Below are 27,675 nucleotides of genomic sequence, written 5' to 3'. Positions count from 1 at the left end.
TTTGGCACACAGAGCACCCACAGTGTTCAAACATACACCAGGGATAGATATACTCTGTCGTTAAAAATTGAAATCATTTTCAAAATATTTCTCTTTATGTTGGAGGTGCCTAAAGTGGACACTTAAGAGGTCAAAACAGAATGATTCTTATATGGGAAATAATTTCCATTTCCCCGCCGTGAACCATTTCTATTGGTCCTTCTCATCCCTCTAGGCCATGCTAATGTTCATTTTGTGGACAAAGGGACAGGGGCTGGGAGACCCCAGGACATCCAGGAATCTCACAGTCAGAAGGACGGGGCTGGGCATTTAACCTGGGACTTGAGAAACAGCAGTGCCCTTGAAACCTACTCGTGCTGTGACCCTGACCTGCTAAGTACTTTACTTATCGTTCACATCTTGTCTGTCCTGGGCTGTAGATTCCTCGTGGGCGGGGATGCGTGCCTGTCCCATCCCTTAGGTACAGCAGCAGGAGAGCATGGGCAGTACGATGGCTCAGAGTCTGCTGGATACACGGACAAACGAGCAGACACTGCCTCTTCCCACAGGAAGGGAGGAGTCACGGCGAGCCTCCTCTCTCTGCGCTCATCTGTACACTGAATTTTCAGGCTTTTGGACTCAGGTTGAGGCCCTGACTGTCACAACTTCTTATTCCTCCTCGTTAGCGTCCTGTACCTGCCACTTAGCCATGGGCTCTGTGGCTGACCTGCAGGCCCCGAGATCACAGCTCTCTCTTCCCAGCTGGGCTCTGCAAATAAGGATGCCACTGCACAATCAGTCAACACGCGGGCAGTGGGCATGGGTGCGAGCTCTGTGTCTGTCTCTGCCTGCCTTTATCATGGGTCTGTGCCCTAGGAGGGGTGCCCAGCGCACCACATGCATGGTGGGGATGACCAGGAAGGGACCACAGTGCTGACAGACAGAGGAAACCGCAGATCCACACGGCAAGCCATGGTCTGCAAGCAGCTCATGGATTCACCATCAGGGCAACAGAAAGTGGGTGGACCTGGGAGCCCGGTGTCAATGCCACTCGTCCTGCAGTTTGGGGGCCACTGCACCATCTCCAGGAGTATGCTGTCCATTGGCTTTCCTACAGCCGTGCTCCTAGAAGGCTCCCGATGCATCATAGTGTGTGTGGTGAGTGGTGGTGTCCTTCTGCTTCCATCTGGGAGACTGACCCCAACCCACATGTCGTCCTCATGCCCCTCCACAGAGGACTTACTTGGAAGCACTAATTTCACTGGGGGCGGGGGAGGGGGTGGGGGTTCTGCATGCATAACAGAATGGCACTAAAACCCTGGCTCGCCGTTAGGCTGCGTCTGTGTCCCAGGGGACACGTGGGGAATTGGGACGGGGTACTGGATCTGAAAGTTAGCACTTGTGCTCAGAATGGGTGTGCGTGTGTGTAACCCGATACTTAACCATGGGAGGGAGACCACAGAGGAAAGAGGGTCAGGATGGCAAACCTCTCCTTTTCCTGACCCCAAAGCTCTTCTCCCTGGTGGGAGGCACCCAGAGCGCCCTTGCCGGATTGGCAACACCTGTGGCATCTCTGATTAGCCCAGAGGTCGACAAATCCACCCCAGGAAGTAACGGGGAACAAGACTGGTCCCTAAGGGTAAGAGCTAAGTCTCTGAGAGCATAACTAAGACCCGAACAGTGGAGGACAGATGAGGAACTTCTCGAAGAGGTAGAGCCCAGAGAGCGGTCAATGGAGGAGTAATCGGGGGTGTCCCCAGGTCAGCTGTGCTCACCCTCTACACAGGCGGTCAGTGGGGGTTAACCAGGGGTGTCCCAGGGCAGCTGCGCTCACTGTCCACGGTCAACTCTCTCTAGCACACATTGTCATCTTTGGATTTGCCAGACCCTTCTCACCCTCATCCCACTGCGTGCAGGAGTGTGTAGGGCAGGTAATGAGCTGGTTCCCAAAGTGACCAGAGCCTGGCTCGTATTCCCTCCCACCGGCACACCTTCTCCTGGACAGGTCCTGGCAGAGGCGGGCATGTAACCCTCATAAGACAGAGGCTGTGGGTCTCAGGACACAATGGGGCAGAGAAGCCACAGCCAAGGAGGGGTGGGTGGGAGCAGCTCCTGACTCCGAGGGGAGGGGGCATGGCCCGAGGAACCCAGCTTCCCCAGAGGTACCCCAGGAAGTGTTCTTAAGGAGGAGGGGAACCCAGCCCTGAAGTTAGGAGGGCTTTTCCTAGTGGGTTCTCCTGTGCTGACCACGCTGACAGCCAGCAATGCCGTGCCAAGTGTCCCCACAGGCCTGACCCCAGGAACCCCCTGGAAGGTCTCCTGAGCACCCCCAGATTCCAAACCCCACCCCAGAGTTAGCACACATGAGACAGGGAAGTTGGCTAAGGCACCCATCCCTCCCCACCGCCCCTCTGCAGATGGCACACGGCCGCAGTCAGGCTGCCCCCCACGGTCACCCCCTTACTTTGTAAATGACATTGCGCAGATTCAGGTTCTGGCTCATGGACACGATCAAAGCATACACGTGGGGCCCGGGCAGGCTGCACAGTTCCTCCGCTGCAGCCCGGGACCCGCGGGCCTCAGGAAGCTCCAGCAGCAGCCGGAGAGCATCTGCATCGCACCTCCCGGACAGGGCCATCGTGAGGGCCCCCGAGAGCACCTGTGTGGGTGGAAGCAGGAGGACCAGAGGTGAGCCCAGCTGGCACCTGCAGCCCCAGCAAAGCGCTTCCTCAGTGAGGGACCCCCACCCCGAAAGCACGTTTTCCCAACGGGCTGAGGATTTACCCATAAAAACACATGGAATCCAAACCTCTGTGTGGTTCCTAACATTCCTAGTGGAAACGTTTCTAAAAATGTGCACATAATTCTCCAATTTTGAAGGGATCTGCCCTTTCTAAGGACACGGGAGCAGCACCACAGGACCCTCCACCCTCGACCCCGTGGGCCCCACACACAGCCTCTGACTCTTCCCCCGACATGAGGTCTCAACCTTCACTTCTCAGCTGTCAGTGTGAAACTATTCTCTTCCATAACCGAAATGAAGACCATTTCTCCATGCCTGTTACCGTTTCGAAAAGAAAAAGTGCGCCCACTCAGAGGAGGGATGGGGACATCCAGTACAACCGTTACATGTCACAGGGAAGGGATCTGGGGCACGTCTCCATTTGGGGATGGCTTTCAGCTAATGGCCTTCAAAATGGACAAGGCATAAAGCAAAATTTCACAACTGCACCTCCAATGTCTGTCTACACTGTGATGCGTATCACTGGTGTGAATCATCCAGACCAAGCAAGACCCTTTGTGAACCAAAGCTACTGTTTTTATTAGGAGCCTCCCGAGCACACAGGACTCACCAGATGCCTTCCTATAACACCAAAGAGGGTGCAGGAAAGCCATTAAGAAATAGAAGACAGTATTAATCAGGTCTATCTGTCAAAGCCAATAAGGTGCGCATTTATGGATATTTTAAGGAACTGGCTGGAGTGATTGTGCAGGTGCAAGTCCAAAATCCTCAGGGTGAGCCAGCAGGCTGGAGACCCAGGGAGGAGCTGCAGTTGGGAGTCTGAAGGCAGAACTCCCTCCCTGCCTGGGGACCTAAAGTCTTTTCATGTACAGCCTTCAACTGATTGGACGAGGCCCACTGGCATCGTGGTCTTTATGCAACCATCTACTGATATAAAAGTTAATCTCCTCCAAAATTACCTTCATGGCAACAGTGAGACTGGCGTTTGACCAAATACCTGGGTGCCACGGCTAACCAACCTGACATACAAAACCAACTATCACAAATGGCTAGGACACTCTCTTATGCTCATGTACCTTTTGAACCTTTGTGAGATATATTTAGTGTTTTCACACCTAATTAACCAAGAAACCCTTTTCCATATGGGACGTGTAGGGTGCAGACACAACTTGGGGAAGATTTTCTTAATGCCACTGTTTTCAAATGTGTTCTCCTGGGGGTGGAGTGCAGTTGCCATGGAGCGGGGCAGCGTACACGCCTGGGTCCGTGGGACGATGGGCGTGATGGGCGGAATCCGAACATCCAACATTTGCTTTGACTGGGGCAGCCTGTCTTTGGTCAGTTCCATGGAGCGGGCTTCTGTATGAAATTTTTTTTGAAAACGGGATCCACCCAAGCCTGCAACTCCAGAGGCTCGTCCCTGCCTTCGAGTGAGTACCAACCAGAACGAGCCAATGACAGCTCATTTGCATTTCCCCCCGCAGCCCGGTCTTAGCTGCCATCTAGAGCATCACCCGGTGGCTGTCAGGGAGGGTCACGGTCAATACCTCTCCTAAAATTTGTCCCAGGGCAAAAACATGTCTTAAAAACTTGTGTACACCTATTTAAACCAAAAGCAAGGGTCCCACCCCAACATATGGAAACTGAGGGCACACCGTGTGAGCAAGTCATATCTGAGCATATCTGCCTCCACTCTTCTGTCGTCTTCCAAACCTTATTCTTCATCCTCCCTGAATTTCACTACGTCCATTTTTCCAGCACAGAAGCCACCTGAAGCAGGTGGAAACAGGTAGGGAGGAAAGAAACAGAAATAACACTCCGTTTTGTCGGGTTAGAGATGCCGAACCACACTTCTGTGACCTGTGGCTTCACTTAGGTCAGAAGCAGAGAGGCTGAAGTGTTGACACTTGGCTCACACATCTGTGTTTGGGGTCCAGGAGGGCAGCTCCCTGCACTGAGATCCTGGCGCGCCTAGGGGACGGCCCCTGCTCTGTGCAGCTGACAGTTTGCAATGCGGAGGTGCGAGGAAGCATGGAAATGGATGGCCACTCTCTGCCTAATTATGACCAGGCGGGAAACATGGCCAGTAATGCAGAAGACTGGGAACAGGGAAAGCAAGTCAGCCATGTCTCAGTGGTGCTGAGAGAGTCAGCAAGATGAGAGCAGAGGGGAAGCACTCCATCCAGCACCAGCAGAGAGGGGCCTGGGGCTCTCTGTCCCCCATGTCCCATTGGGCTCTCAGACCTGCTCCCTCCATGACGAGCTCCAAGCACAGACAAGTGCCAGCATCAGGGGTGGGAGGGAACTATGAGGACCTGTCGGGAAGGACAGCAGACCAGACAGAAGGGCTCTAGAGGAAGGCCGAGGGCACCTGGGTACTGACCATGGCTCTCCCTGTGTCTACAAGGCCCCCTCTGCCCACACCAAGCTGCAGGCTGACCCCTGGGGCAGCAGTCACATCCCTCCTTGTCCACTGAGGCAGATCCCAGCTTTGCAGCCGTTCAGGACCGGGGGTGGGGGGTGGTAGGGGACACAGCTCCCACCTGGCTCTCTGTCTCCACTTCCAGAACATTTTCTCCTCTCCAGACTCCAGACAAGATAATGGGGATATTATCTACAATTTTTAGGAAGTCATGGAGGAGGCATCTGGGTGGCTCAGTTGTTAAGCATCTGCCTTCAGCTAAGGTCATGCATGATCCCAGGGTCCCAAGATGGAGCCCCGCATTGGGCTTTCTGCGCAGCAGGGAGTCTGCTTCTCCCTCTCCTGCACCTCCTGCTTGTGTTCCCCCTCTCTCTGTGTCTCTCTCTGTCAAGTAAGTAAATAAAATCTTAAAAAAAGAAAGAAAGAAAGAAGAAAGAAAGTCATGGAGGAAATGAAATCTTAGTTTTCTTTCTTTTATTTTTGAGAGAGAGAGAGTGAGAGTATGGGACAGCACAGAGCCTGACACGGGGCTTGACCTCATGACCCTGAGGCCATTACTTGAGCCAAAATCAAGAGTCAGATGCTTACCCGACTGAGCCACCTGGGTGTCCCAACCTCAGCTTTATTTCTTAAAGTGGATCCTAGGGATTGGCAGCACACAGCAGGGCAAGCACCTGGCTCAATCCTGACTGTGGGTCATGCACGAGCTCCTGGAGAGCAGCAATGGCCACAAACCATGTTAGAAGAGCCACCGTCAACAAGCCACATTGATACCAATGTCTCTCCTTCAGACAGCACACTAGGGCATCCAAAGGCTAGGACATTGCCAGGACCCAGGTTACACACAGTGGCTGATTTAAGAGACAAACTTACAAGCAGGTGCTCCTGCACCTGCCCAGACCACAGCCAACCCTCTGCACTCCTGACCTGAACAAACACACACTCAGTGTGCCCCCCTCCTTGGGGAGAGCAAGGCTGAGAGAGATGCATGACACTTTGCCAAGTCGAGCCAGGATGAAAGATTCACAGAAGTGAGGAATAATTGACTGCAACTAGCAAGAGGTACTTGGGCAGAGATCAGCGCAAATCCTATAAAACAGGTTCAAAGCTATTTGCATCGGTGCGAGCAGGGAGAGATGCACCCCCTTGGGAGCAGGGAGGGACGGTTCTGCTTTCAGAGGTGGCAGAGAGGCAGAGAGGTCTGGATTAAAAGGACCACACATCCAGGCTGAAGCCCAGAGATGGGGTCCCTTGCGGGAAATGGGGGAAACTTAGCTTCCAGGATCACATGCCCCACATAGCTGGCCGTGTCTTCCAGGGGACGCCTGACCAGGATCCTCCACGTGGGCCAGAGACCATCAACACCACTCACACACTAATTATTGTCTTCTCTCTGGGGTGGAGCTGGGACCTGCAAAGGGTGGTTGCTGGAAAAAGCTGATTTTGCCTGCTGTCTACCCCGGAGGGAGCCACACCAAGAACAATGTTTTGCAGCTTTTCAGGGGACAAACTCCATGTGCTGCAACAAATGGGATGTGAGCTGTTGGGTAAATCCCCATCCGGCATCTCTCTGCTCCCAAACCACACCAGCCAGCTGCTCATGACGCCCACAGAACCAGCCTCAAACGAGAGGTGCATGCCTCTCTGCCCAAGCGAAATAAGAGAAAGTCTCAGAACACCTTCCCAGGGAGGGCTCTCTGGGGGCCCCCTCCCCCTCTTCCTCCACAAGAACCCCCATAGGAGGAACGAACCCATTCAGGACCATGGACAGCGACCATCTTCCCAGACAGGGCCCACACACTCCATTGTTTGGAGAAGAAAATAACGGGATAGGAGACAGACTCCCAGTCTTTCTGGGTCCTGACTCAGACCTCGTTGCAATTTTAAAGAATCAAAATGTAGCCAAATACAAGGAAGGAAGTGACCGCTGATTTAAGGCCCATGACAGGGCATCGCAGCATGAAATGCCTGCTCTCCTCAGAGGGCGGGTGGAGGGGTCGCCCAGGACGCAGGCAGGTGGGGCGGATGCCACATGCCCGAGTCTGTGATTCTGGCTTCATGGTGAAGAATGCAGCACCGCCGGGGAGGGAACTTCCTGAGGCGCCCAGAGCCAGAACCGAGGCCTGAGATCAGTGGCGGTGCCTCCAGCCTCCCTGCCTCCCTGCCTCCAGTCCTGTGTCCTGGGTGTCCAAGCCTGGGCCTCTCCCATGTGGCTCTTCACAGCCCATGGCTTCTGGTCATGGCTGCCTGAGCCCCTGCGTGACCCGTCTCCACCGCTGACGTGTCACCCGCACGTGGGGTCTTCCCCATACAGCACATTTATGTCTTTGTGTGCCACTGCCATAGAAGGTTCTGGAACATTTGCTCCCTTAGCACTTGAGGAAGGACCCCTCGTGGAAAGGGAGCTTTTCCATGAATGAACGAACGAATGAGGGTTCTGGTCCTCTGCCCATGTGACAGATTTGCAAACTGGCAGAAAGTAGGATAGACAAGCCCAGAGAGGAAGCCGTCGAGCTTACCACCAAAAACACGGTGCTGCCGTCAGCCTGGCAGTCCAGAAAAAACCAGACCCCACAGCGCAGTCCCCTCCCCGAACACAAATTCCTTCCCTAGGACCTTGTAGATACAGGTGGGTCCAGGGATACATTTCGCAAGCAAAGCAGATAGCTTCGGTATCTCGTTGAAGGGCAGAAATGCAGGCTTGCAAGAGCCACGCAACCTCCCAATTACCCACTGGCCCAGCTCTTCAAGGGACCACAGTGGTTTACACCGTCAATGAGGCAAAGCGAAACCCGGGAATGTGAAGCCGCCAGGGAGCCAGTGCGCCTGGCCCCTCTCAGGATAGAGCGCCAGTGACACCTGCTGGCCACCTGCTGCCTCGGGCGGCCACCATCCCCAGAGTAAAACCCACCTTCCCTCCTCTGTATGTAGGAGTAAGTTCCTCTCTTTTCTGGGGTCTCCTCTTGTTTGTTCATTTGCCAAGGGGGAGATGGGTGGAGAGACAGGCAAACCGCGTGACAGGGATTAAGATCACAGTACAAACGTCCAGTTGCAAGAGGAATAACTCGGGAATGAAAAGTACAGCCTAGAGGATACAATCAATGACACTGTGACAGAGTGTCAGGACGAGTGTCTCGTAATGCGTGTGACTGCTGAACTGCCATGCTGGACACGCAGAACTAACTTCATATTACAGGTCAGCTACACTGCAATTAAAAAGTATTTAATCATTGAGCCTAAGCCCAAGTCCTATAAGCTTGGCAAGGGACCCTAGGAGGGACTCCCCACCCCCACTAGAAGTTCCAGCAACTGAGGATTCCAAACTGAATCTGATCACTGCTTACATACAAGGACATGCTCTCTGACCCACCTTATCCCCAACCTCCACCCCAATCTGTATGTGGTGCTCAGTAACCACCGGCAGGATTTTTCCTTGAAGACAGACACTGTGTGACTCACCATAAATAACTTGGTGATACTATAATTTGAAGTCGGGGTTCCTGGCTTCTTACTGATATCTTTCTTGATGCAGTTACTACTGAACACTATGTGTACCTCTGGGATCCTGCGGTTCACTCCCAGACTGCTCCAGTATAGCGAGTATTGCAATAATGAGAATCAAATGAACTTTTTGGTTTTCCGGTGCACTTAAAACATAGGTTTGCTCTGTGCTGTCGTCTACTAAGTGTGCAATAGCACGGTGTCTTTAAAAAGTACATTTGGGGGTTAAAAAAATGCTTTATTGCTCAAAACAGCTCACTGCCGTCTGAGCTTTCGGCAAATCCCAACCATGGCTCCCAGGTCTTGGTAACAAACATGATAATGATGAAAAAGGTTGAAACATCACAAGAATGACCAAAATGCGACAGAAACATGATGTGAACAGATGCTGCTGAAACTCCGGCATGGATAGACTTGCTCGATGCAGGGGTGCCAGAAACCTGAAATCTGTGAGGCTCTGCCACGCACACTAAAGTGAGGTGTGCCCGTAACTGATCTACCTACCAGAGCTTGCGCAGGGCCCCAGTTAACCAAAATCAGCAGGAAATTAAGTGTCTACTGGGGCCCCGTAGATTGTCAATAAAAAACATCCACTTGGGAGCCATCTTCACGGTTACTGCTTCCGGAAGCTTCTCAGTGGAGAGAGTAGATGCCAACTAGAAGTGCTTGGAAAGCTATCTCACCAACAGCCAAGGATCCGGTGATACCAGCTGCGGGGGGCATGGATTCACTCTCCCCACCTCTGTGCACAAACCGCACCCACCACCAGCCAGCACACGTGCCTCTCCTCCCTCTCTCGGTGTGCTGACCCTGTGTCCTGGCCATCGTGGACAGGACACACACAGCTCATCGCTCACCTGCTTGTGTGATAAGCCGCCCGCTCTGCACACAGACAGCACACAGGTATTCTTGACTTAAAGACTAGCACGGCTGATGTTTAGAGCTTTCTATGTGTTTCTGTTTTCGCATATTTTTGAGAATTCTGCAACCCCTACCTAAACAAGCAGGACCCTCCGGGGGTGTCGTGCATCAAGGCTAGAAATAACGGGAATAAATATCATCGCCAATTTTATGCTTTCTAACCCTAATAAGACAATGTTATGAAATTAAAGATCCCAAGTTTCGAATGCAAGAGAGACATACTCTCACTCTTGGCTTGCCCTCCCATGTCCTTTCTGCCTGCGACTAGCCCCTTGGCACAGGATGGAGAGGCAGGGGACAAGAGACCACAGAGCCAGGCTGGCCCCAGGATAGCAGGGGGCGGGGGGACAGAGGCGCATCAGCTCCGCACCTGTGAACGGGAGATGCTGGCTTCTAGAAGGCTGTGGATAGTCTCGTTGGAGATGTGGATGGAAGACTGAAGCTCATGAGTTAGCTTGGAGATGTTCTGCACCAAATCTTTCACTTTTACATCTGAAAAATCGTCAAAAGGAAATCCTGTAATCATAAACGTCTGGCTAATATTGACTGTGAAAACACAAATCCATGCTAAACCCTGGCAAGGATCGTCCGGTCCAAAGCACACACTGGAGGACACCATGTCCCCTACCCTAGAGGAGCTGAGGTCATTCACACCGAAATAAAACGGACCCAGGGTATGTGGTCTTTCCTGCTCTCCTGACCACTCTAAGATTCGTGTATTTTAGGATTTACTCTACAAAGACCTTTTTCATAGGGAAGTGACCGGCTCCTGGAAAGACTCGTTCTATGTCTTTCCTTATCCCACTTTTTTTTTTTTTTAACCAAGAGGAGGATCACATAAGGAGCTTCCAGAACTCTTCCACAAGTGGCATGTTGGTGCTATGAATTGTACAGATAGAGCGGATGGAAAGCAGAGACATACGGACACCACATGGCTTGTCCAGGGAGGCAGGGACAGGATGACACAAAAGCTTCTCTTCTACCCCGGTTCTGGTTTGGGAATGCAGGATTCCAGAACTTTCCTTCTTAACCCCAAATACGTGAGAGCAGCCAAGTTCTGAATAGTTTGTCACATACAGTGCAACCTTCCCTTTGTACGTTCTACTTCAGTAACGTATTTGTGGGAGAAAGCACACTTCCTTCGTAAGTGAGCTGAGCTGGAGGAAACCCATCTTACCCTCCGTCACTGTGAAATTGCTGATAAGGGTCAGCACGGGATTCCCAGACAACCAGGTCTTCTCGAGGATTTGGACCAACCTAAAACGGCAGAAAATCAAAGCAAACGTAGGCAAGATAAACACCAGAAACAAGACTGGAGTGAACCATCCGGCCTCTGTTTCCAGGAGATGAGCCGGATAACATCACATTCCCAGAAAGTTCTTCAGATAATCAGACACACCACATCTCCTGACGCCCTCCACACAGGGATGCCCGTGACTGTCACAACCCCAGCATGGTTTCCTTGGGGCCCCGGGCAGGCCAGATGAGTTGGGAGGACAAAGAAGTGTCAGTGGCTTCTCATAAATGGGGAAAAAACGGAGAGACTAGATCAGGGAATGCGTGAGAAGTTGGGATATTACAGAGTCGACAACCCTTCTTTCTGTGCATAAGTCTTTTTGCAGAATGCAGAGTGTGTGATCTCCTCTTCCACTGGTTTGCACATGGAGGACACAGGACACAATTAACCCAGTAAGAAGGGAATTTGAAGAATCTTTGTCCACTCTGACAAAACATACTGAACACCGTGTTACAGCGTCAGATCTTGGATCTCACACCTTGCCCATCAGTAAAGTGAGCCTGCCCGTGAATGCCGCCCGTAGATTTCACCACTGAAATCTTCCAGCCGTGGAAAACTCTGCTGCTGTCTAGACACTGTATGTGGCACCCATCATGGTCCAAGATGGACAAACAGAGATTTAGAAACTCAAGACATCCTCCTTATGAAGGAAAACATGGGGGCGGGCAGGGGGCCCCGGGACATACGTACTTGCGCACACGCTGCCGAGCCAAGTCCAGCAGCGGCCGGCATTCACAGTCCCAGTCAGCGGCGTGCTCCAGGCTGCTCCTGAGGCTCTCCAAGGAGCTAGAAAGGTTCCTGCTGAGACCTTCACAATTGAGCTGAAGGGGTGAGGACCACATCCTCTGCATTTCCTAGAAAACAGCAGAGATCCAGTTAGAAACACACACACTTGTTCATGGAGGCTCGTGCCTGATTTCTGGGTAAACGTGTGCCCCCCAGCCCACCCCGAGGACTCCATATAATGCAAGCATTCTGCTTGCCTCCTCCGCCTGGGAAAACACAGTGTTGGAGACTGAGGACGTCCCAGCAGGTCTAATAGCGTCTGCCCCTTGCAGAGCGGCAGAAGGAGCCCTTGGCTGGGCGCCGGGAGATCCCGCCTCTTAGTCCTGGCTTGGCCTCGCACGGTCCAGGCGGGGTGGCGTGCTCTCCAAGGTCTGCCAGAGAAGGAACACCGTCCAGCTGGCGACCGGAGTTCATTCATTCCTCGTTTGAAAACTGAACCTTTGCAGTGTTCCCAGCCACAGAGCCCACTTCTGAGAAGAAATCGTATGTGGCTGTCCATAGGTAACGTGGGGAAATCCTGGGTCTCCCCTGCCCTGAAGGTCCCTGCCCACTCCCTCGGTGAGGAGCACAGTGAGACCCCCGGTCTAGGCCCAATTCTAGGGTCCTTGGCTACCTTAGCATCCTCTTTTCTTTTTTAAGATTTTACTTACCTATTTGAGAAAGAGAGAGCACAAGCAGGGGGGAGGGGCAGAGAGAGAAGGAGAAGCAGGGTCCCCACTGAGCAGGGATCCCAATTTGGGGCTCCCTCCCAGGACTCTGAGATCATGACCTGAGCTGAAGGCAGACACTTAACCCACTGAGCCACCTAGGCGCCCCTGTCTTAGCATCTTCTTTGAAGCATGATTCAGCCTTATGAAATACCAATCATTTCTCTCTCACACACACACACAAAATAGAGTAATACCTACATGAAATACCTATAAAATGCAAAACATTCATCGTATGTAAAATTGAGTGATGAACACAGTAACGGTAAATTGAAAAGAACAGGAAAAACAGCCCACGTGTCAGCGTGCGTAGACACGCGTCCCAGTGCCTTCCCTGGACACAGAAATTCTGCTGCACAGAACGGAGGCACATCGCCAGAATTTTGTCATGTCATCTTATTTTATTGACATCCCCCGACTCTTCCTGAGGGCAGAAGCCTGGCCCCAGCTTCTGCCAATGAAGGCAAGGAAAAAATCAAGTGTAAGTCCACCCTTACATAGCATTTCTGCTCAACAGAACGTGTAAAAATGTCCCTCAAAACCTGGCCCCAGCTTCTGCCAATGAAGGCAAGGAAAAAATCAAGTGTAAGTCCACCCTTACATAGCATTTCTGCTCAACAGAACGTGTAAAAATGTCCCTCAAAACCACCATCAGTTTCTCTTACAAACGAAACCATGAATCATTTTGCTGGGCAGAGAGACCTAAGACATCGATTTCCCAAGGAAAGTGAATCGTGGAAGATACTGAATGGTACCCGAGCCCTGGAGTCACCAGACACAGCCGAGCGGAACCCACCTGGGGACCCAGGAGTTGCCAGGGTAACAGGGGAGCACTCACGGGGAGCAGTGACACGGGACCAGGGCACCCAGCAGTACCTCGGAACCGTGTCATGGGGGAGCCCACCCAGCCAGCAGACCACCACACACTGGGTGCCCACTAACTTGCCCAGGATTATGAGTCCCTTTCCAAGTTCACATTTTCCCAGTCATTGGGGGTGGGGGTGAAGCTTGAACAGAAATCCTACAGAGCTGTCCATCCAATCATCCATTCATTCATCACCTGCCTCCCAGAGGCTTGCATCCCGGGGAGGACGCCTGCCAACAGAAAGCCATTGGACTGGCGGGGGGGACATCCGGTCCCATGTCAATATTCCCCCTTTGCGGAGGCCCCTTTGCCTAGCACACAGGTGCACGGATTCCCCTGAGTCAGAACGAAGGGTACAACTCCCTTCTGAGAACAGAGGATGAACGAAGCCCACTGCCCCGGGGCTCTGCCCCAAAATGCCTTCCTTCCTAGAAAAGAGCCTTTAGTTCAGAATTCAGTAATTTTATGCCAGTTTTATGTAATTCTACTCATTTATAATATTCCCACTATGGATTTATTCTTAATTTTAGCAACACAATGATTTTGAAATATGTGGGGTTGTGGAGAAGGACAGTGGACGTCCCGTCCCAGCAGCAAGGACACTGGAAGGTGAGTTCTGGCTTCCTTTGTCACAGACGCACTGCGCTCCGTGCAAGGAGTGTCGGGTGCAAAGGCCGAGGCTGACATCCACAAGGCTGGACTTTGGGGACAGGATCAGGCCACCAAGTGCACAAGTTAGGGTCTGACCACCGGAGGTCTATAGGAACCGGTCAGGGAGGTGCACCCAGCTTGCTGTGCAGAGGCAATACAGTCCACAGGTGGGTCCAAAGGGCTAGACTTGGGTAGAGGGTTGGAAACCCAACCTGGGTTCCAGCCACATGCTCCACGTCTCAACTCACTGGGCACGTGCATCTTAATTTAACGTAATTTTTTTCTGATCTCTGTTTAGCTCCCTGCTGCTGTTTTCCACCACCGAGAGCCAGGGCGCTCCCTTCCGGGGCGATGCCTTGTTGGCACCAATGCAACCCTCTGTCAGAACGTTCTGTCAGACGCCAGAAAACTAAAAACAGCTGTGCCTTTGGCTCACCCCTGCGGGGCACCGAGCACTTCACACCCCGGAGCCTGGGAGCATTTCTGTTTCTAAAAGCCTCGCACTCTGGAAAACCTTGAGCTGTCCTAGAGGCTTCGCACCCTGAGATCAGCCCAGTCCTATTTTTGTCATCAAAGACAAGAACTCCTGCTCGCTTTCCAGATGGACCTAACTGTTGGCAGCCCGAGCTGTTGACAGCCACTAGTAATTGGAAGCACGAAGGCAGCCTTCGAGGCAGCTTTGAAAGCAGGCGCGTTCGCCTTCCTTTATGACTGCAAACACCACTCGGCACTCAAGAGGCGTCTGTCGGGGTTTTTTATGGGTCTGCATTTAATACAGGACGAGATCTGCGCATCCCGGAGATAAGATTTGGATGGTCTCATAAATCAATGTCCTTAGGGAAGAGTGCTGGGTCACGACTCTTCCCAAGTCCGATGCAGGGACCACCCGCTCACACTTTCCCCGCACCATGTCCGGGGGCGTAGCCTGACCACCTCCCACCTCCCTCGGCAGCACCCTTCTCCCGGCTGTTGTGACCATGCAGCTTTCCCCAGACACGCGTTCGGGTGGCATTGCTGGAACACAAAAACCATTAACGACATACAGGTCAGGCGCTTATAGATAGGAAGGCGCTCAGTCTGTCGCCAGACTGACGTCACTGTGCTCCACCCTTCCCCAGCAGGTCAGGCCTGCCGGTGGGCCCCGTGGCCTTGGCTCCCAGGGGAAGGGAGTCAGCCGTGGGCGAAAGGCATGACTGCGGGCTCAGCTCCAGCTCAAGGCCCCACGCGGCTGCCCACTGGGCTCCCATCCAAGTCCATAAAAGGAAGCCTTAAGGCTGGTCCCCATACAGCGAAGGGCTCTTGGTGCTCACCCATGTGTGCTAAGAGTCAAAACCCAAGGTGGGCTGGTCAGTGTTTAATAACTAGCTCTCCAGGGAGAAAGATCTTATTTGTAGAATTTGCCAATTTCCACGGTATAAATGGTGTCACCGTGACCTTGCTTGAGCCACCAAGGCGACATCCCTGAATACAAAATTGGTTAGAGAGGCACAGCGGCGTGTAAGGTGCTGCCATCATACAGGAGCAGGAGATGGGAGCCATCTCAAGGACACAGTCAGCAGCAAAACCCCCACAGGACACCCGGGCGGCTCAGTCGGCTGGGCATCTGCCTTCAGCGCAGGTCATGGTCTCAGGGTCCTGGGATCAAGCCCCACGTCCGGCTCCCTGCTCAGGGAGCCTGCTTCTCCCTCTCCCCTGCTGCTTCCCCTGCTTGTACTCGCTCTCTCTCAAATAAATAAAATCTTTTTTTAAAACCACACTAAAATAATTAGATATTGATGAACCTTCATTCTGCACACAACTGACTCTCACAGATGTTCATATCATTGGCTTATCAACGACGCTGAGGCTAAGAACCCGCTTGCTGGAGTCCTGAACACAGAACATGCCGGTCTCACTCGGCAGAAGCCAGGGGAGGAAGGCCATGGGCTAACCTCCAGCGTGGCCAAGCCAACACAGCTGTTGGTTACAGGGACACAACCAGCACGCTGGGTGTGAGCAGACTGCCTCACGTGGCCAGGCATGAGGAAGACGGTGGCAGAAGACAAACCTGGTAGTGGTCGTGCATCAGGGCGGCCCCCTGGAGAGCAGGTATGATCAGCCGCCGAGTCACACCCTGCTTGCAGCTCAGAGCAGCGCACAGCATGTCCTTGGTCAAGGAAGGGTTTTCTGTCGGAGGAAGCACAGGGACACGTCATCGGTCAACGGTCCTCTCCCCGGCTGAGGGGCTCTCCCCAAGTCATTTCTGAAAGACCCAAAAGGATGACAAATTCATGAACATTTCTTAAATCCTCAAAATCCACTTTCAGAATATGAAGGGGAAGCTGTGGTTTTGAGCTCCTGGCATTTGGTGTTTGTCTGGAAGTAACTGAATGTACAGAAATTAACACCCTCCACCTCCCCCGCAGTGGCCCATCCTTCTATAGCCCTTTGGAAAGGGACCTCATTCACCAGGTCTGCCCAGGATGGCCCTGGCTTCCCCTGGGAGTAGCTGTGACCAATGCCCTCTTTGATTCCCCAAAGTGCCCCAGCTCGAGGGGTGCATTCCTCACATGGTCGGTTTGAGGCCCTCCCCATGACTGTCCCCTACCTCACACCTCCCAGCCCACCTCTCCACCTGCTCCTAACGCCTCCCACGGCTCTCGATTCCCTGTCCCAGCCCCAATTCATCTTCACCTCTGAGTCACAGGGCTCCTCCTAATGGGACATGGCTGATTCTAATGACAAAGGAAATTCCCAACCTTTCCCACTGGTGAGCCCTGCTCCCAGGCTCCCAGGGAAGCTGTAACTCAACGTTCACCAAGGTCCAAGTGACTTCACCAAGGACTTCACCAGACCTCAGAGAGGGGGCTCTATTTCTCCCCTGGCACACATGGTACACCTGCTTCCTTAGCAAATAACCAAAAAGAAACATTTAAAACTAAAGACATGAGTAAAAATCTCCCCAGGTACCCATACCTACAAATCTCACAACCTTACACATACTAATAGCTGAAGGTTGAGTTTGTAATTTTCTGGAACATCCTTCTTCATGATGCTTTGGAACTGACGTAATAAGAACCATACAACCCTGGGTTAGGAGTGAGTTGGACAGTCAGGTGATCAGGGCCAGGGTCCACAACAAGGAAATAGGGAATCAGGACAGCTGAGATCAAACAGCACTAGCATCTGTTCTGCAGTGTACATAAGACCACACTGACATTCTGCTCTGCAGCCTTTGCAGAAATGAATTCTGCAAAACATCCTAAAATAAGGCAACCACAAAAACATTGTCAGTATCACAGGTGAGGGGCAGTTAAGACCTAGCCTGCAGATGTCAGCAGAAAAAGACCATCAGCACGTGGGCATGAACCTGACAGCTAGACAGATACGTTACCAAAGCCTGGGTTGGCACGACTCAGCATGCCCTGATTGCTTAAGAAAGTTCCCCAAAAGAGCTCATACAAGTCCCTAAACTTAGAAACTCCAGGGGCAACCCTCTCAGAGCCCCCCTCCCTCTCCGGGAGCTCTATGCTCTTGCTCAGTAAACTGTGCTTTGCTGCCCATCACTCTCGCTCTGGTCTACCTCTTCCTTCTTTGAAGCAGAGCAACCAAGAGCCATGGGCACCGAGAGGACACAAATCCTGTAACGCCTACACCACACCTTCCTTCCTGGGAGCACCCTTTTCCTTGGGCAGACTGTGTATCCGGGCAACTGCCCTCACTTGGGTTCGAATAAAACTGTCTTCCTTTTTGCATAATTTCTAAAAGATTTGTTCATTTTGTGTTGGAAATAGGAATCTGCTCAAAGGATGGGGGCAGTATCCACAATGTTGTGCAGCCACCAGTCACACCCCACCCCTGCTCATTCCCGGGACTCCTTCCCACTCCCCAAAGCCACCTGCACATCCTGCCCTGCCCAGAGCTCCTCTCCTGACCCTGTCTTTCAGAGATCTGCCTCAGGAAACCTGCCTTCCGCCAGCGCTGAGCCCGCCTCACCGCACCCCAGCAGGTAAATGCATGCTGCCCCCACCCATCCAGGGCCTGTGCTCGAGTCTTGTCCCAGGTCACTGCCTGCTCCTAGCACACACCTCTGCACCTAGTAGATGCCTGGTAAACATTGCTGCCTTGCTCTATACAAAATGAAATGTATTGCCAGGAGTAGCAAAAACTTTAAAATAATTTTTTTTCAGTTTGGCAAAAAAAAAAAAAAAAACTCAGTTCTGCTTCTTAACATTATTATATTATTTCTCCAAAGTAATTTTTTAAAAACTGTTTTGAACTCCTGAAGACACTTGAAAAACACAGTTTTGAGCCACATGAGTCTACAACATGCATGGATTTTTTACAGGACAGCCTACAAATGCATTTTCTCCTCCTGGCAATTTTCTTAGTAGCACTTTCTTCTCTCTAGCTTACTTTAGCGTAAGAATACAGTGTATTTTGGGGGGAGGGGTCTGGCTCGTTCAGTCAGTGGATCTGGGACTCTTGATCTCAAGGTCGAGTTCAAGCCCCACGTTGGATGTAGAGATTATATAAATAAACTTTAAAAAGAATAGAGTGTATAATACATAGAACATACAAAACACATGCTAACTGACTGTCTATATTATGGATACGGTCAACAGCAGGCTGTTAGTAGTTAAGTTTTGGTGCATCAGAAATTATACGAGAATATCTGACTGCACAAGGGGGTGGCGGTCCCAAAGCCCACATCGCAAGGGGGTCAACTGCCCACAGGATGCCGACCTCACAAGATACACCCGAAGTCATGCATTTCAGAAGCAACCCTCCTCATTGGTTTAGTTTCTCATTAATGTCACTGTTGCTCTGACTTTGAAAACAGATCTCTTTACAGTAAAAAATGCAAAATGTGTCTCTTAAGCAATCGCCTATGAAAACACAAACAAAAGGAGCAACGTGCTATGTAAGGCGCCAGCATCCGTCTTTGGGGACAAAAGGAGCCTCTGCTTTGGAGAAGACAGGACAACGTGTTCGGGAGCTATGTCACCCAGACCTAACGGGGCCAGACGCTCCAGGAAGGGACTCCCTGACCGCATGGATTTAGGCAACGACCGGGTCCACCCTCCGCTTTCCTGGTAAACCAAGGAAGGGGGACAGGTGGGGACCGGGGCCTGGCGTTGCTGGAAGGTTGGTCAGGGAGGATGTGTGGGTCTGTCAGATCTGCCCCTGCTTCTAGCACACCCTTGAAGGGACCACCCTTGAGGCCGGGAACCTGCAAGCCCGCCAGAGCGTCTCCCTCCACACTCCCATCCATGCCTGCTGCACCTCAAGCTGCTTCTACAGACCCAGCTCCAAGCCCCGGCTCTTCCCACCCACCTGCAGGGGCGCCTCTGGGCTCTGGGACACGTCAGAGCCCCCCTCTGGCTTGGCAGTCCCACCCCCTCTCCAGACACACCCCCCCACCGCGCCTCCCCCAGTCCCACAGGCTTCTCCACCAGACGCCCTGACTTCTTCACTTCCAGGTCCCGGGCAACCCACTGCCACTGTCTGGGCCTCAGTGTACCCACTGGGGACACCAGAAGGTTGAAGAAGACAAGTCCTCTGGTTCAGGGAGCCCCCCAGGCCTCACCCCCACCCTCGTGCAGACATCCTCACAATTTCAGATATCAGATCTGGAGGACAAAAACGACAGCTGTCCTCACGAGGACACCGAATTTGACTCGGGTCCTGAAAATACTCCATTTCCAAGAGTAGCCGTCACCGGTCTGAGTGCTACTCCTTTTGTGTCACTGGGCCCCTTCTGGTCCCCCACCCACCAATCGTCGCTGGCTGGTGCTGACACCTGTCCCCGCCTGTCACGGCCCCCTCCTATTCTAGAAATGCATGACGGTTTAATGAGGAAAGTGGACGACGGTCTGAAGGAGACCCAGGCATGCCCGAGTTTTCTTGAAATGAAACAGACAAATCCAAAATTAATTCTAACCTAATGTCAAGTCTGCAACCTTCCTTTAGGGGCTGCACTGCAGAATGGCGGAGGAAACATAAACCCAGCTGATAGGGAACATCGAATTCATTTAAAAGTCATCACATTAGACTTCAGCCATTACGTCTTGACTGAGAAATGTCTGAATCATTCTGCGTCTGAAGGCAGCTAGACCCAATGTCAGGTGAGCCCTGGGGACGCAGGTAAAAGATGCGATTTGCAATTGACCTGAGCGTGAAAACATGTGTGGCCTGTCCTAGGGTGTGCTCAGATATTCAACGCTTGGTAAGTCAACAGAATTTTGCCATCATTCACAGCATCTCGAATCAGAAGTAGAGAATTCCTTTTTTAAAAAAGGAGAAAGATCTACATGCCAGCTGGGGTTTCATTTACATCAACAGATGTGTCCCTACCTCTGTGGCACATGCACACGCATGCATACACGCGTGTACACGCACACATGCACACACATACACACACGCACAGGCATGCATGTGTGCACGCATGCATGCATACATCCCCTTTCCCTGTTTCTTAGCCTAAACAATCCCTGTGCTGGTCCCTAAATTACTATTTCTCATCCTCAGCTGGCACTGTGCGGGGCGGCTGAGTGTGGGGGGAGGGGGCACCCACAGCACACAAGCCCAGGGAGACAACCTGGGCTCCCATCTGCTTTTATGTACCTCCTCCTATCTGTGCTTTGAATGAGGCATGGCTCTCACTCTGGAGGGCTGAGCAGGAAGCTGCCGGGCAGGACCAGGGCTCAGCCTGTTTGATCCTGAAGCCCCCGCCCCACCTGGGCTGATTCCCCTTCCTGTGGGCATGGAGCTGGGTTTTGCCTCACCTGGGATGCCTTAGAGTGATTACCTGGGCAGCCTCCTGGGGGAGGGGGAGAGGCAGCCCTGCAGAAGGGGAGGCTCAGATCCTCCACTCCTGGACTCTGGTCCTGTCCCCACATCCACTGCCCTGCACCCACTGTCCCCACACCCACTGTCACCCACCCCACTGTCTCTGCACCCACTGTCTCTGCAGAGACCCTCCGGCCTAACAGCATCGACTCTAGGAGAGGGAGATGTGGAAGCTAGGGCATTACAGTTACGTTCAACAGAGGTCTGCTCAGCATCCCTGCCAGCGGAGAAAGAGGGAGGTCGTCCTTCTAGAAGAGCTGCCCTCCTCTCTGAGTCAGAGTCCAGCTGGAGTTCAGGTTGGGGAGACAAGGATGCGCGTGCCAGGAGCAAAGACGCAGACCAAAGCCCAGCTCAGGGGCTAAGAAGGCCACACGGGCCTCTAAGAGAAAGTCAGGGGTAATCTTCCCATCCCTGGGACAACAGGTCCCTGAAAGCCTGCACGGGACAACGTGTGGCCCTTGTCACATGCACAGCCCACCTGCAAAGATGCTGAACACACGGAGAACCAGCACCGTCACTTTCTGCAGGATCACGATGGCTTCCGGGGGCTTCTGAAGCTGCTGGAAAATTTGACACATTTCCATGCTAAGGGAAAAAACAGACAATGGCATGAAAGGGAGAAAATTGGCAAGCCGTGTGCATCCCTGCTGTACACAGAAAGTTGTCACTGTCCCCCCTCCATGACAGACCCCAGCCACACAGGTGGCCATCCAGACCTCTCAGCAACACTGGGGCCCCCATTCTGGAAGCATCGATTCCGGGGCTAGGAAGCCAGCTATCTGCCCTTTCCTTGCCTTGATCCATTCTCAAATGCAAAGGTTCTGCCTTCCTTGGGGCCAAGGGTGGGAGAAAGGGAGCAGGGGAAGCCAGTGGAGAGAAATCTGACGGTTTACTATTTATGTGCAGAGAACTCACAGCAGTGGATGAATTCGTATGTAAGTTTCTTATCTTTCAGCAAAATAGGTGTAGCGTGCATGTGTGTGTGTGTGTGTTTGCATGTGTGTGTGTGCGTGTGTTTGTGTGTGTGTGGGTCTTCATGGGGTCCAGTGGTGGTGTTGGGATAACAGCGTCCACACCACTGTTTTTTACTAAGCAGTAATGCTGTAAAGTCCTAAAGGCTGGTTTTTCCTTTTGTAATGCAAGTGCCCAGTGCAAACTTTAGTGGCAAATGTATGCAAAGGTATCTCAAAACCGCACATTACCAGACACACCCCACAGAGGAGCCTCTGTTTGAAAGATCCAGGTTGACTTTGGTAACTGCCCGTTCCCACCCATCACTTCTCCTCTTCCTGCACTTATGTGCCTTCTCTTAGGCTTTAAACTCACCAATAGAGAGAAAGAGCCTAGAAAACCTTAGGTTCCCACCCTCCGCCCCAAGGAAGGCAGAGCACCCAGGCGGCACTCTTTTCCATCTGTGGCCTCACTTTGTGGCCCCAGCTATGCCATGTAGTTCCCAGAACTCATCAGTCACAGCCCGTTACTGTTTGCAGAGGGTCACGGAGGTGGCTGCTGAGGGCTGGCCCACCACGGCAGCGGTTCTGGACGGGCTGAGACCCCCCACACAGCAGGGCTCCTGCTCAGCTCTGCCATCATGCCACTGGCCAAAAGGGCTCAGGAATTTTTTCTTGAACCCTGAATGGCTTTTGCGTCACACTTAAATGAGCCAACACTGTTTCCAAAACTCAAAATTATCCTCAACGTCTGACAGAACTGAGTATGTAAGTAACGAGACCTGTGAAGCACCTGTGAAGCACCTGCCAATATATCCAAGTGTGTGTATATTCTTTTTTTTTTCTTTTCTTTTTCTTTTTTTTTTTTTTTTTTTTTTGACACTGGGTCACATTGACCGATGAAGGGTACAACTGCCCATGGAAATTCCCCAAAATTCCTTGAAAAGGCACATCCTTGCTGAGGCCTGGAGATCGACAAGCCTCTCAGCTTCTAGAAACTCAGTGTTGAGTCAACCAGGTTGAGTCAAGTGCGTGCACGCCGAGGGGACCGACGTGGCGACATCACAAGCCTGAGTCCATGCCTCACTCGGAATTCTCCAGAACACTGTGACCACCAGAACAGGGTTTGTTTGCTTGTTTAAACGCAAGGCAATGTTCCTACAGTGTGCTGTTTTAAATTTACTTTCCCCAAGGAGTGAAACCTTCTGGAAAAAATAATAAGTTTAAAATCCATCCTGCTTTTTGGAGCTGACTCCAAATGGCCAAAGAGCCACTTCCTTCAACACACCTAATGGGACCAGGGACCGCCACCTGTCCTGGTAAATGTGGATATTCTCCAGACGGGGTATTGTTTGTCCATGGTTGGGAATCCCCCCAGTCCTTAGAGAACACAGTTATCGCATGTTAATGTGGAAGGTTCAGCATGGGGGTGGTGTGTGTGTATTTATCAGGACGAGAATGAGTTTACTGATTCTGTGCACTTTTGCCTGGGGTGTGGGCATCCTTGAGGTGATTAAAAACTGCAGTTTTGGGGCGCCTGGGTGGCTCAGTTGGTTGAGCGTCAGATTCTTGGTTTCAGCTCAGGTCAGGATCTCAGGGCCTCGAGATCGAGCCCTGCATCAGGCTCCATGACCAGTGTGGAGCCTGCTGAAGATTTTCTCTCCACCCCCCACCCCTCTCTCCTGTGCACTCTCTTTCAAATAAATGAATAAATCTTAAAAAAAAAAAGTAGAGTTTCTTTATAGTTATACCAGCTAATTGCAGATTCAAGAAGATCTGACATTGTTTGATGCTTTTGAAGGTAAGACAAAATAATACAAAATCCTCTTGGGAAGCCAGATTCAAGGGCAGTGGGTTTCTCTAAAATAGAGAACAAAATGGAGAGGTTTTATTTTTAGGTATAATAAAAATACAGGGGAATTGGAGGATATTTGGGGGGCAGGAAATAGTTACTCCTGAATTGGGTTTTAGTGCCTCAGAAAGACAAACATTTATCATTGTCATTTCTGGGCCAAATCAAACATGATGGTGTGTAGAGCTGTGTAATTGTCACCATCTGGTAGTGCATACTTTGGTAAATTGTGGGATTTTTAATTATTACATTTTAGTTGTGCCTAAAAGATCATGGACCTGGAAGCAAAAGGAACATGATTTCATTTTCTATACAGACACCAAAGGCCACCATCTTCCTTGTGATGTGGGTGTGTTGTATTGAGTAAGACATCGAACTGCTCCAAATCTGGGCTTCCCAGCCCCCAATATGAGGAATGTGGCGTTTGAAAGACTAGAGCATGCTCACAAATCACCTGGGCATCTTGGTAGACCGTGGGCCCTCAGTAGGCAGGTAGGAGCACCTGCTCTCAGGTGAGCTGCTGGCCCCACAAGCTCCCACCACAGAGAGAAGGGCTCCATCAGACCTCAAACCCATGAGCAATCTGATGGCCTCTTGGGAACATTCTGTATCATCCCCATGGAAGAAGTCGATGATAAGAAGAGTGAAAACAGGGAGAGAAGGAAAGCAAGTAATCGCTTAGCAGAGGACACAGGGAACGTAGCCTTGTGAGCTTAGTGACCAGGTGTCGGCCACACAGCCAGTGCACAGCCCATTTGTTCCTACCGTTGGTGGATGGTATAAATGCCCTTCCTGGAGAACCAGAAACATCCAGTGAAAACTGGTGTTGGTGGAGTATACGTGTTGCCAAGACTGCCTCCAGCTCACTTGGAAACTCAGAGCAGAGTGTACTATCCCACACAGTGGGGAGTGGGATCAGAGGCAGTGCAGAGGCGAAGCGAAAAGCTCTGGAAGGCAGTGTGCAAATGTCAGAGGAGTGATAGTTCTTCAAGCCAGGAGACCCTCGTCTCACTAACCAAGGAAATCCTGCCAAGTTATAAAAAACGGCTGGATTGAGGCACTGCCCTATTGCAACAGAACCAGCAGAAAACAGGTCAAATTCTGGCAGACGAGTGAGGGTTTGGTGGCACCTCCAGTCTCCCGTGGGATGAAGAGAAAGGTAGGAGCAGGCAGGGACCACAAGCCATCCAAAGGCACTGTCACACACAAAAAGGAAGGATTGGGACAGAGCAGTGTCTCAGAGACTCTGCACACCCAGGACACAAATCCTCCAACCTGAAATAGTAGAAACTTCCAGAACACGATGAATGACAGGATCAGAGCAGGGCTCCCCTCACCTGTCTCTCAGACATGGGGCAGAGTTTGGAGCTGGATCAACCACAGCATTGGGTTGAACCTAAAGAGGGAGAAAGCCGGGGTGGCTGTCGGTAGAGTACATGACTCTGGATCACGGGGTTGTAAGTTTGAGCCCCATGTTGGGTGCAGAGATAACATAAAATCTTTAAAGAGAAAAGAAGCCAAGAGCTGCCTGTCCCTTCCCAATGGTGGTTACAGCTGAAAGCACAGTTGTCTGCATGGACCGCATAGTCTTACACTCTTACCTATCTACCAAACAGAGGGATCTTTGGCAGCCAGAGGATAGAAACAGAAAAACTGTGTATGCACCTAACGCGGGACAAGTGAAGAGAACAAGAAGTTTTTACTTTTGAAAATAGAATAATGGACTGTCAAACACCTCTGGATAAATCCAAAACATATCAGAATGCCAAATCACAAGTCAAGTCACGAAGACACCAGACTCGAGTCACTGGATGTTGGAACTGACTCCAGCATGCAATCTAGATGAAGTCCAGAACCATACCTTACCTGGTTCCAGGCCATTCCTGCAGAGTCCTGTTTTGCAGTTACTGCAAGGGGGGAAAAAAGGAAGTGAATCGGGGGCTTCATTACCTTTGATCCATCAATGGGACCTCTTGCCAGTACTCAATCAATGCGATTAATCCCTTCAGGAATTGCTCGAAACTTGATGACAGCTGGAGGATGGAAGGAAAACCAGCCGTCACCTTTTTGGTCCTCTCTCCTTTTTCCAATGGTATCTTCTTTCCAGTGGCTACATGAACAAGACTCTCAAAAATGGGCTGGAACAAAGTTCTCGCGGCATTTATCCACTGAGAGTTATTTAGGGGAAGCTCCTTCCTCAAGAGAGCCATTCTCTTTAACACGATCTGGACTGCTTCTTCAAGCTGTTGATGAGTTACATTCTGAATCAAAGACATGTTGGAAAACAAAGGTCCACTCGGGCCATCTCTTCCACCGGAGACCTCCCCAGCTGTTTCTATGGCTTTCAAAAGGTTATCTGGATGCTCAGCAAATGCCAGCCACAGATTAAAGACACGCCAGTCATCCTTCTCTAAGTCACTCCAGAGAACTTCCAAGGTGAAATCAATCACCCTTCTCAAGTAAGTCCCAATTTCCATGATGTCTTTTGATAGCATTTCATCCAAAACCAGGATCACTTCCTGGATTCTCTCCCACGTTGTATCTTGAGGGTAACTATCATTGGGAAGTGGATTAGGACGTAAGAAGTCTATCTGGTTGATGACATTATTTATAGGAACTAAGTAATCCAAAACTTCTTCCCATATGCTGACTGAATCCATCGCAAATATTTGGGTCCCATTATTAAAAGCTACCACAAGATGCTCCATGTCTCCCAAACTGCTTTTCAGAGAAGTTAAAAATTCAGTGATTTCTTTCAAAATATCAGAAAAGTCTTTGGACTGGTTCATATATGAGAATGTGCTTGTGGACACATTAACATCAGAGTCTTGCAAAATATTAGGTTTGACCCCAATCATCCCAAAAGCCAAGTCAAGAAATGGTGTCAACAAGTTGCTTATATTTTCTGATGTGAAATGGTCTACGTTCTTCAAAGTACCTATTTCTCTCACAACATTTCGAATACTTTGTTGCAAAACAGTATAGAGAGTGTCAAAGAATTTCATAGCATCAGTGGTATTGGGGATGGAATGAGTTTCAAATATGGTGGCCACCTTCCGGGCAACTCTTGTGGCTAGCCCCAGAAGCTCCACAGCGGAGGTCACCGAGGTGGCAAGGTCTCTCATGTCAGCAATGTCTCTCACCAGCATGGTCAGGGTATCAGACATCTCCAAGAGAGGTTCTGGGGCATCACTTTCTCCACCAGCTCTTGAGATAACACCAAGCAATCTCTTGGTAATGTCTAATGTTGCCCTGTTTCTTAGAGGGAATGAATTATTTATGAAGGAAAGCAAACTAGTTAGATTGGAAAGTATAACTTCTCGGAGTGTAGGATACAAGTCACGGAAGCCCTCATGAGGAGAGTGTACAAGCACGTCCAGGAGATGTGCTACCTCTGTAGAACTTTCTCTCACAAGCTGGAGAGCTGACCTAAGATTGTGACTGAGATGGAGGAGATCCTCAGAGCTGTTCCTGTGGAAAAGCAACTGACTCACGGCCGCAAGAAACTCCGAATTATTTTCAGTCTTATTTTTCCCTGGGGTTTCCCTTAGAAGAGCATTAAATAAATCTCTCATGAACTTCAGTCCTCGATGATGATCAAAATGAAATTGTCCATTGTCTAAAATAAATGAACTTTTGACTAGATGATTTAGAATCTCCTTTAAACTTGAGAAAATGCTCATCAGTCTGTCTTTTTTTGAGGCGGTAAGAAATTGATCCAGTGTCAGAATTTCTAGGATTTTATCCCTTGGGACGAAACTGCAAATAAACATTTTTGAATTTCATGTTTATCAGTGGAAGGATCAGAACTGAGAGGCCTATGTTTGTGTCACAGCAGCACTATGGGGGAATCACACTGACTACAAGATGACACGCTAACACACATTCCAGATGAAAATTAATATTTTGGTGCCAAATAATGAGAAGCGTGGAGGAATTTCACAGAGAACCCCATCGCTATGCCTCCAACCTAGCTGCTTCAAAAGCCACAGACTTCCAGTTTTAGAAAAGCCAGGAAGGTGAAGTCCATATAACTTGTTTCTCACTGCAAGAGGTAACACCCTTCTGAAAGTTCGAAGTCCCAGCAACTCGCTCAGATGGGTGATGGCTCTGTACCACGTTAGCGAGGCGAGGCTGGGTGACAGCCCACCCCCTAACTAACTAACTAAC

General features: G+C 51.0%; 1 protein-coding gene across 2 annotated transcripts in view; it reads right to left on the bottom strand.

Annotated features, from left to right (window-relative positions):
• Nucleotides 1-27,675, bottom strand: part of ABCA13 (ATP binding cassette subfamily A member 13) — a 321,989-nt gene that overhangs the window by 223,501 nt on the left and 70,813 nt on the right. For both annotated transcript variants that reach the window (XM_082692779.1, XM_082692780.1), the window contains exons 18-24: nt 25,456-27,264; nt 21,182-21,288; nt 15,920-16,038; nt 11,554-11,717; nt 10,744-10,823; nt 9,937-10,058; nt 2,444-2,638 (exon numbers count right to left, since the gene is read on the bottom strand). In XM_082692779.1, the coding sequence (XP_082548905.1) occupies nt 2,444-2,638; nt 9,937-10,058; nt 10,744-10,823; nt 11,554-11,717; nt 15,920-16,038; nt 21,182-21,288; nt 25,456-27,264 (2,596 nt within the window). The remainder of the gene's footprint in view (nt 1-2,443; nt 2,639-9,936; nt 10,059-10,743; nt 10,824-11,553; nt 11,718-15,919; nt 16,039-21,181; nt 21,289-25,455; nt 27,265-27,675) is intronic.

This window comes from Mustela nivalis, assembly GCF_964662115.1.
Source record: "Mustela nivalis genome assembly, chromosome: 12".
NCBI classification, from domain to species: domain Eukaryota; kingdom Metazoa; phylum Chordata; class Mammalia; order Carnivora; family Mustelidae; genus Mustela; species Mustela nivalis.
This window is presented reverse-complemented; position numbering and strand designations above follow the sequence as displayed.